Source organism: Rhopilema esculentum, chromosome 7, assembly GCF_057945365.1.
Source record: "Rhopilema esculentum isolate cy_ngs chromosome 7, ASM5794536v1, whole genome shotgun sequence".
NCBI classification, from domain to species: Eukaryota; Metazoa; Cnidaria; class Scyphozoa; order Rhizostomeae; family Rhizostomatidae; genus Rhopilema; species Rhopilema esculentum.
This window is the reverse complement of record NC_142821.1, coordinates 10427751-10437385: the sequence shown is the minus strand read 5'-3', so window position 1 is coordinate 10437385 and position 9635 is coordinate 10427751. Positions and strand designations below refer to the sequence as shown.

Genomic DNA, 9635 nt, shown 5'->3' with positions numbered 1-9635 from the left:
CTCTTAACAAAAACAAGAACCTATATAAATCTTGTTTCTAATTTTTGATTAAATTATTTTGGAAGTTTTCAGCCAGGATTATAGTGAATGTAAGTGGAAAATGATTGTAAGCATGGGTAAATAATAGTTTTGCATGTAATGATAAATTGAAGGAGTTGATTGGTGGCTAAGATTTTTCTATGATCTCCAGTGCTGAATACAAAATGTGTTTTTGTTTGCATTTCAAACTCACAAAATACCTTACTTCAATTGTAAATAGCATTACAGTTCTTTCCCTTTGTAAAACATTGAAAACAACTTGCCAATGCAAGGTTTACAAGTACACAGTATATTAAAGTAAGGTAGTACACAGTATCAATCAAAAGAAACTCAATTCCAGAAGAACTACTTTATATTATAGATGGTCATCTACAGTGAGCTCCAGATGAAAAGCTACCTATAATTATATACATACAACGTGCTGCAGTGAATTTACATCAGTTCTTAAAAGCCTACGCTGTGTTTCAGTCATCTGATTAAAATAATGAAAATACAGAATATCCTATATTATCTGAATGAGGACATACATGTACTAAGTCACATAAACTACACAAAAGCTAGCAATCACTTTGAAGTCACTGTTGAATGCTCATTGCACTTTACTGGCCATTATTTGTAAATGCAATGTGCTATTTTGATAAGACATGCTTAATTACTAGCTTGGAACAACATACAAAATGACTTAGGTCTAGATTAAATGGGGGGGGGGGGATCTTCATCTGAAACCAAAATAATGACTTGGCACAAGCTTTATGGAACATGAAATTATGATAATGATCAATTAGAAATCCAATATCAGAAAAATTATACCAGGGGACAGGGTCTCATCTGCTTAGCTTAGAGCCCCAAATTCCCTAAGTACGGCAGAAGTTCAGCCAGTCTGTCTTATGTTCAATCTGCTGAAATAGCAAAAACTTCATCACATTTTTCTTTGGTTTTCAACATTTGGTTACCTATGTACTTAAATAACATTGGATCAATTTTGATGAAGCTCTATCCCATCACTGCTAGGCAGTCACTCCCCACTGCAGACAAGTTTTGAATTTGTTGTAAGATCCCCACCGCAGACAAGTTTTGAGTTTGTTGTAAGATCAAACAAAAATCTTAAAGCAAAAAGTTTTACAAAAATTAATAGAATACAATAAAGCACCTCTATCTTTTTGATACTATGCATTAGTAACTACAACAGAAATATGATGAGCTAAGAAACTCATCTTTTCCTACTATTTACAGTAAAGACTGTAACTATCACACTGAGGGAAAAGATAGCTACAAGATGCAAAATATTTCTCTAAAAGGTCAAGACAAACATAGTAGATATATTGTCTTGAAACTTCTATTATAGAACAATAGGACAAGATACATGTGTAGTGTCAATAATAAAAAGCAATCTAAATCTGAATAAACAGAAACTCCAAAAATAGAACTCTATAAGTTGTGTCTTGATTATGAATGCAACTCTTGTGACCAAAATAATGATCTGATCTGACTTGTTTTTCAAATTCCCACTTGTTGATATAAAAAAATTATGTAGTCCTGAGCAATGTAAACAAAATTCAAGCTAATACAGCATATATGAAGTTGCTCTTGAATTTAATGTCTCAAAATCCTGGTACTTGAAGATGGACAAGCTTCTAGCATAAAAATAAACTTGAAATTTTTACCTAAGGGATATCGTCTACTACTTAAAAAAAAACTCTGAAGAAGCTATCCCTTTCAGTTACTGAGGGTAAACTTGCTTCGACATATGAGTTTAAATTCATCTGTGTCTCAGATAAAATAAGAGAAACATGACAAGAAAATGACCAGTACCAGAAACAGCCTGATAAGCTGAACCGGTTCAATGGTGGTGAATTACCTGCACTAGGGTTCACCTACCCCCATCACAATCAGTTGGGTTGATAATCCTTGGTCCGAGTATAATGATTTCTGGGGAAATAGGCCAAGGGAGATATTAAAGCTCGGCCTACAAATCTCTAAAAACTAAAACTGTGAGGCTATTTTCTAAAAACTAAAGGAAAATTGTAATGCCATATGACACAAAATATAACTGCCTATTTCTATTGTCACAACAGTTTCTAGGGGGTCTTCAAGTAAAAATCAATATTAAAAAGCCTTAAAAATCTAAAATTGGCATTTGCTACATTACAACTACCTGTGTGATAAGGTGTGAGATTGTGCATGCAGCAGAATCAGCACAGAACAAATGCTGCAACTGCTGCACATATCAGTCCATGGAGGACTATCATGGTACTCAAATAAACTGGAAGCAGGAGTTAGCATAACAAGTTAATCATGATCTTCACCTTCTTCTGTTGATTCCACTGGTTCCGTTTTGAACTGCTCATTCAAGTGCTCATTTAACATCAAGTAAACTGGCATACCTGAAACAAGGGTATTCTCATTAACTTCTCCTTCGTTCTCAGGTGATGCACGCTGTTGTTGCTGTTGTTGTAGATGTTGTGGCTGCTGATGATGGTGTGACGGTGCTGGCAACTGCTGATGGACACCAGCTGTGCTCCAAAGGCTGAGATAGGCCCTTGAAAAATATACAAACTCCTCAATATGCTTTTGACAAATCCATTGTATTCCTGGTTGAGTTGTTTTTGTTCGATGATAAGCAAATAGCTGTTTTGTTTTGCTCCAATCTACAGGCCCATTCCGACCTTTTTGTTCCCTCATCAAAGCAGAGCGGAGACCTTGTGTCTCTCCACAAACCATACATTTGTACCGGCTGCTGAATAGAACAAAATGATGGTTGATATTTCCAAAAAAATAGGAAAGCCAGTCACTATTATTAAATACCATTAGAATTCAAAAAATGTACACTTCCTGGGACATACTAATTAAATGAGGCAAGAATCTAGATGATATTATGTTGGTTATTCAAATTTATAAATTCACCTGTGTTGAGATACCTCTCCTTCTGCCATGGAGGCATCTGTTCCTTCTTCCTCACTATTAGCACGGTTCATGTATCCACTTTGCTGCATGTGCACTGCTACTGCACGCTCCCCATCAGGTGTGTCCATCTTCATTAATTTTGGTGGGCGGGGTAGACTACTGCCATCATGGTTAGCAGCATGGGCATCTGCAACCTGAACAGCCTCTTGAACTGCCATTGTTGGCAGTGGACTCACTGTTCGGATATTGGCCATTGTAGTTACAGGTGAACCAAGCTCCTGACTGCTTTGGTACTGTAGCAGAAGTCGCTCATGGTGGCTCTTAAAATGTGCCAGCAAGCGACTGTCAAACTAGGGAAAAATTTCAAAGGAATTTTAGGTCAAAGATGTAATAAAATTTGAGGTTAAATCAATCCAAAGATAAACACCAACAAACTTTTAAATATTTTAGAGAAACTTCTAACAAGGAAATAAGTTGGTTTTAATGATGATTTTAAAATACTGAAGAATTGACACATGAAAAATGGGGGTTTCAATGGTTTAAAAACTATTAAGTATTAAACAAGATTCAAAGAGTAGTATTAAAAAAAGATTCACAGAATTTCCAATAAACCTTCAAAAAGTACCATGAATGTACTGGCATGGTTCAAAAAGGGAACTTGAACAAAAACAAAGCAAGTATGCAAAACGAAGTATTTAACACAATGTTAAAAAATTGGAATGTTTCTCTTGTGAAAAAAGTCACAAAATATAAAATATCAAAAGAAAGCTGCAAATTGTGATCACAACAACTCATTAAAACATGTTAACTATGTTTCAGTTTCCTTAATGTATCTCTACTCAAAGATTGCAAGATAGAGAAAGCAAAATTGACGGGTATTAAAAGCAAGTACCTTTTGAGTTTTCCATTCACAATGTTTGCAGTGGATATGTCTAATGCCTTGTTGAGCATACTTGCACATATCGGGACAGAATTTATTAAATATTGTGAACTGTGTTTCTTTGATTTGATAGTATTCTTCCTGTCTTTGGTTAGTTTCAGCATCATAAGGTGCTTCACTATGCGCCTTTAGATGTTTTCGGACCCTTCCCATCTAGACCAAATAGCACAAAGAAAATGTGAGCTGCACACTTGTCCTCTGCAGCTTCAGGTGGCCTTGTGCAAAACTAGGCACATCTGAGTGATTATTAGCAGCCACTATTAAAAACTGATTGATAACTTTTATCTGGGCAATTTACCTTCACAATTTTTTTAAGTTGGGGCGAAAAAATAATTGGAGAAAACTTAATAGAAAATATTTTGTCATGGCTGCTAATGCATCACCCAGCTCTTATAAACAGAAAACCACACTGTTGCTGCAACTCCACTTTATATCAAAAATGGTTTTCAAGAGAGCACACAAGGATACATTTTCATAAAAATTTTGAACCACTATTCCCCCAGATTGCCAAAAACTTCTTAGAAATCTAATGGTAGCTTGCAAGTTACAGCAACAATGTGGCTTTTGTGTGACAGATAAACTTTTGAATTGTTTTGCTTTTGCAATTTGCTGTTTTGCCTTTGCAGCAGCAAACATAATTTGTTTGTTGTAAAGTCAAACACAAAATCTTATCACTACCTTTTTTGTTCTCCAATCACAATGTTTACAGTGTAAGTGTCTCACTCCTTGCTCACTATATTTGCACTGTTCTGGGCATTCTTTCCCACCAAAAATGAAGAAATGTTCAGCTTTGACTTTTTGGTATTCATCCAGGTCATTTGAATTATCAGTACCATGGTCATGCCTTTGTATGTGCCTTCGAATTCTCTCAGTCTAGATTAAGAAGGGGATCATGCAGCAAATGCTGATAGGGAAATTTTATGAGATGTATCCTTGCATACACTCCAGACCATGTTTATAATCATATTGAAATAAGAGGTAGCAAAATGGCTATAGAATGCCTTGAATTTTCAGGTACATGAGCATCAAGTATGTCAAGAAACTTGACCATCAAGATAGTATACCATTAAGAAAAGGCGTGGAAACCAATTTACCAAAATACATTAGAACATGACTTATTAAATACCCATTTTACTGCTCCTGAAAGTGAAATAGTACTATAGCTTTACTAATTATTACAGTTTCAAAACTTAATAATGTAATATGCAAAACAGATTTGATATATTTCAAAAGAAGAAAAAGCTAATTCATTGGTTCTTATATTTAGTCAGTCTTCTTCATATAGTACAATTCACAGAATAAACATAACAGTAATCTACTTCAGTCATTTCTAATACACAACTAAATAAGCTATATTAAAGGTAATGTGTCCATATAAAAGGACTGCATACACCAAACTTGTCAAGTAACATCAAAATAATGGCTTGCGATTGGTCTGAATTCTTGCGATGCAAAACTGCTCACATAAAAAGCAAGCGTCACAGCAGGGTAAATAAACTGTACTTGCTGGGGCGATGATATGAAAAATCACATGTTTCTGAAAAGCCCCACAGAGTTGCTTGCTTTAGCTGGACACATTACCTTTAATAAATAAATAATTTCTTTGCATAATTTCCTGTGTAGGTAATGTTGCCTTCAGCCACTCTTACAGAAGCTTTTTGATGATCATCAACCTAACAACATGTACATATAAAACTTGATACCAAAATGTATATATTGCATACCTTATTTGTATGAAAGCTGGAACAAATAAGACAATGGAAATGGGTAGAGAGCCCTGCCCAAGTACACTCTGGATAAGGACATGACTCATTCCTTTTGATTCTGTGAAATCTTTCTGCTCCAGGGCTGGATGGGCTTGATGCAACAACAAAAGACGGGCTTCCTTGGCCAGGGGATTCTATGGACAAAGTTAAAAGCATGATAAGAAATACAAAAGTAACTTGTTCTGCTTATAATGCAAATTTTTGCTTCTTGCCTTGATCACTTCTAGGCCACATATAAAAAGTCACAGATTAATTGTTTCATTGAAGATTAAAAATTCACGAAAAAAGTTTTGAGGAACATGAGCAACATTTGCAAAACATAATATAACATAGAACAGGTTCTTAGTGTTGCAACAAATGTAGTTCAAGATTTATTGTAAAAGCAACTTAATTGAAAAGGAATTAGAAAAACTTTATTAAGTTGATAAAATTTAATAACACAAGATAATTTGAGATATCGTTTCTTAATAAAAGTTGGCGTTAACATTAATCTCTGCAGATATTTCAACGGATTGACTCGAAGAAAAATATCAAGAATTTATCATTCATAAAAATCATTCTTTTGTAATCGATCTGATATATATCAATCTAAAATATATGCCGAACTTCAGTTACATGTGGTTCTATTATCACCGGGAATTTCTTCAAAAAAGATTGCTGTACGCAAACAGTGCGAGATTCTAATTCATTTACTATGGCGACTGTCCAATCTCACTTTTTACTAAAAAGAAGTGGCAACAATGTGACTGGTATAACACTTGTACACTAAGTAATTAATATTTCAATTGTTTATAAACAATACCCAGTGGGTGGTCTAAAAATAGCAACGTTTGAATGGTAAACTCGTTATTGGTACTGTGCCCGGCCTAAATTTGAAACCACTGTTGCAAATATCGACAAATAACGACAAGAACCAAGTGATTACCTCTAACTCTAGCAATGACGGGTGACACAAACTGTCCTGGGCTCGGACTTTGCAATGGCAGTCTTTCTTTAGAGTCTGGCGGGGACCTGCTTGTGTGCTGAGTGAGACTGGGTGACTGAGCCTGCGATGTTGTTATCGGTGTTGTTTTTTGGTTTCTGTCTGCAGAAAAAAGACACAAATGTCCTTTTTAGGATTTCAGATAACAATATAAACAAATCAGAAACTTTTTAAATAAGATTATTACTACTTCGGGAAAGAAATTCAGTCTAAGACAGCAATAAAATTACCTGGGGCTGAATTGCCTGTTCTTTGTAGCAAGGGCTTCCTCCATTCTTCGACCGCCCCGAGGACTTCTTTTCTCAGTCCCAGGGATGCAATGCCGATCTCTTTCAAATCATCATCGGTGACAATCATCAAACTTCTGCATGTTCTGAAACCATTTTCGATAAACAAATCTTTTAGGTCTACAAGACTGAAACGCTGGAAAAAGTTATCAAAAGCGAGTTCGTCGTACTGTCGCCTTACATCTTTCCCTGCTTCAGCCATGTTTGCGACGTGGTCCTTGGTATTCGACCCGCGCGCGCATAGCATCTACGCACCGCCGCCCTGAGATGTCAGGGCGCGGTACTGTGAAGGCGGGGCGTCCTTTCCCTAAACGTATTTCATTGGTCAATGAATAACCGCGGATTTACATATTAAAGCGAGGACAATAGAACCTGTTGGGAGGAATATCCCGTTCAGCTCACCCCCCGTTGAGATATGGGCAGATGACCTGATAGCCTTCAATCGTGAAAAGGAACAGGATGACCCTTCATACCATTCCTGGCAGGCGCTATTCGCCTGCGCAGTTTCAGCTCTTGCTTCTATTTCAATAGCTGGAAAACAATTCACCAAAAACTACGAATGTAGTAACCATATTAATCTGGCGTGGAACCTTACTCCCCCGAACTGTTCTGCTTTTGAATCATCATTTTGAAGATAAGCCTTTGTTTCCTTCATGAAACTATTTTGGAGGCTCCAATTTAAACTAAATTTTAGGTCTGACCCTTATGGCGAGTAGATGGGATAGCCCCTAGAAAAAGCTGATGCCCTTAGAAAATAAAGAAAATTGTCCATGATTGTTTTGACGGCATGGCTTTAGCTGTTAGATCACTGCTACAAGCCAAATAAATTGGAGCATATTACAGATTGAGGGGGCTAAAACATTTGGGAGGGGGCTAACATGCTAAGAACAAAGAGCAAGGCAATTTTTTGTATGGTTTTTCAAAATGTATAAAGAGCAAGGCAATGTGTAAGTACATTTTTGGAATTTTTTTTGGAGGTGGGGGGGGGGGGGGGGCTAAAGCCCACTCAGCCTCCGCGGTCCCTGCTACAAGCACTTCAAGGATCAGTTTAAAATGTCTTTTTCAGTTCATTTATTGAGAAACAATTTGAAGCTCACAGGTTGAGTGCCTAATATTAGCGTCCTTTTATTCTACAAATCGGGAATTTATTCTTTTGTATGGAGTTAGACAGGAAATTAGTAAGATATATATAGTTTACTTATAATTTCTGTTTCTTCTACCATTAAAGCAAGGGAGATATCTTAAAAAAAATTAACAAGGGGAGCTCCAGGAGCGTTGTCATAAGAAAGAGTATGGTTTCAATTAAGAAAAATGAAGAAAAATTCTAATAAGGGGGATCCACCCCCTGCGCCCTCATAAAGTCGCCACTGCATTAAAACGTTAAAGCACTTAGGAACTTCCAAACCACAAGGCATCTTTCCCTTTGCCTTTTCCAAACGCCCTGTTTCTTGGAAACCCCCGTATTCAAACTTGTGGAGAGATGTCCTTTGCTAGAAGAACTCTTAGAATAAAATTTTGGAAGTTTTCTTTGTGAGACATGAAGTTCTTGGGTTGGAGCTGGGGACATTTCGTCTGACGTCACTGTCTGCAACCCAAGTAGGTATGCAGTGGCGTGCTGCTGGAGATGAGATCGCAGGGGGGCAAAGGATCAAAATGGCGCCCCACATATCTTCCAATTTTCCTTCAAAGTATTGGAAATGTGCAGAAAAGTACAAGAGTTCGAAAGCACGCTGATCTATATCTACCTATTTGTGGCGTACTGTAAGACTTTAAAATGATGGGAGAGCGGGTAGTCAATTACTAACAGGACGTGATAGAGAAATTTCGAATTAAGTATGTAATTCTTAGTAAAACTTGACAGCAATTTTGAGTATCGTTGTAGCGGCTGTATCACCAAACTGCACAACAATGATGATCAGGAACGTCACTATTGAGAGGGAGGATGGGGGTAGGGAGGGGGTGGTAGTATAGTGTAGGAATTCATACCCTGGGTACCAGAGCCGCAAAAATTAAAAAATAATGTTAAAAAATGACGAGAGCTGCGCCTCCGCGTTTAGTGAACCTCGTTTAGGTCGACCTCGTTTGTCAATTTCAAATGAAACATTGGAGGAATTGCGTGGTATGAATTTTTCCTGGAGCAAAATTGCATTAATGTTTGGAGTATCTATGTGGACGATATCCCCAGCATCAATATGGTGGATCCTCGAAATGCTCTGAGGTGGGGTGCCTTGGTGTCACGGAGGACATATAGTGTTCCTTGGCCAAATTCATTATGGCATTTAGATGGACATCATTCTTTAATTAGATGGAATTTAGTGATACATGGCTGCATCGATGGAAAGTTGAGAAAAATTACATTCTTGAAATGCAGCACAAACAATTTTGCAAGCACTGTTTTGCCCCCTTTTTTAAGAGGGATAGATGAAAATTGGGGACTATGGCCATCGAGGATTCGTGTCGATTATGGTATAGAAAATGTGAGTGTTTGTGATGCCATGGTTGTCAAGCGAGGTTACAAAACAGAAGCAGTTTTATAGCTTGGTCTTCTACAAGAAAGCAAAGAATAGAAAGACTGCGGAGGGATGTTTTCCGGTGTGTAGAGCAAGACGTGCTCTCCCCAGTCTTTTCATATTAAAAATACTTCCTGCACTGAAAAAACTTTAACATTGAATAACTTTTTTAATTGAATGCATTTTATTGAATTGAATACATATTTT

At 36.9% G+C, this 9635-nt stretch overlaps 1 protein-coding gene across 4 annotated transcripts; it reads right to left on the bottom strand.

The window, feature by feature from the left end:
* Positions 1 to 354: 354 nt before the first annotated feature.
* LOC135683114 (uncharacterized) lies at positions 355 to 7189 on the bottom strand. Of its 4 annotated transcripts, none has more exons than XM_065198280.2 (8): positions 6862 to 7189; positions 6575 to 6733; positions 5608 to 5783; positions 3836 to 4036; positions 2944 to 3293; positions 2346 to 2776; positions 1898 to 1968; positions 355 to 1547 (listed from the first exon to the last, which is right to left on the bottom strand). In XM_065198280.2, the coding sequence occupies exons 1-7, from the start codon at positions 7163 to 7165 to the stop codon at positions 1910 to 1912; spliced, it is 1680 nt and encodes a 559-aa protein (XP_065054352.2). In that variant the 5' UTR covers positions 7166 to 7189; the 3' UTR covers positions 355 to 1547; positions 1898 to 1909. The 4 variants fall into 4 exon arrangements, with proteins under 4 accessions (XP_065054352.2, XP_065054353.2, XP_065054351.2 ...); XM_065198281.2 differs by having other exon boundaries at positions 355 to 1142; XM_065198279.2 differs by having other exon boundaries at positions 355 to 1968.
* Between the last annotated feature and the right edge of the window lie 2446 nt (positions 7190 to 9635).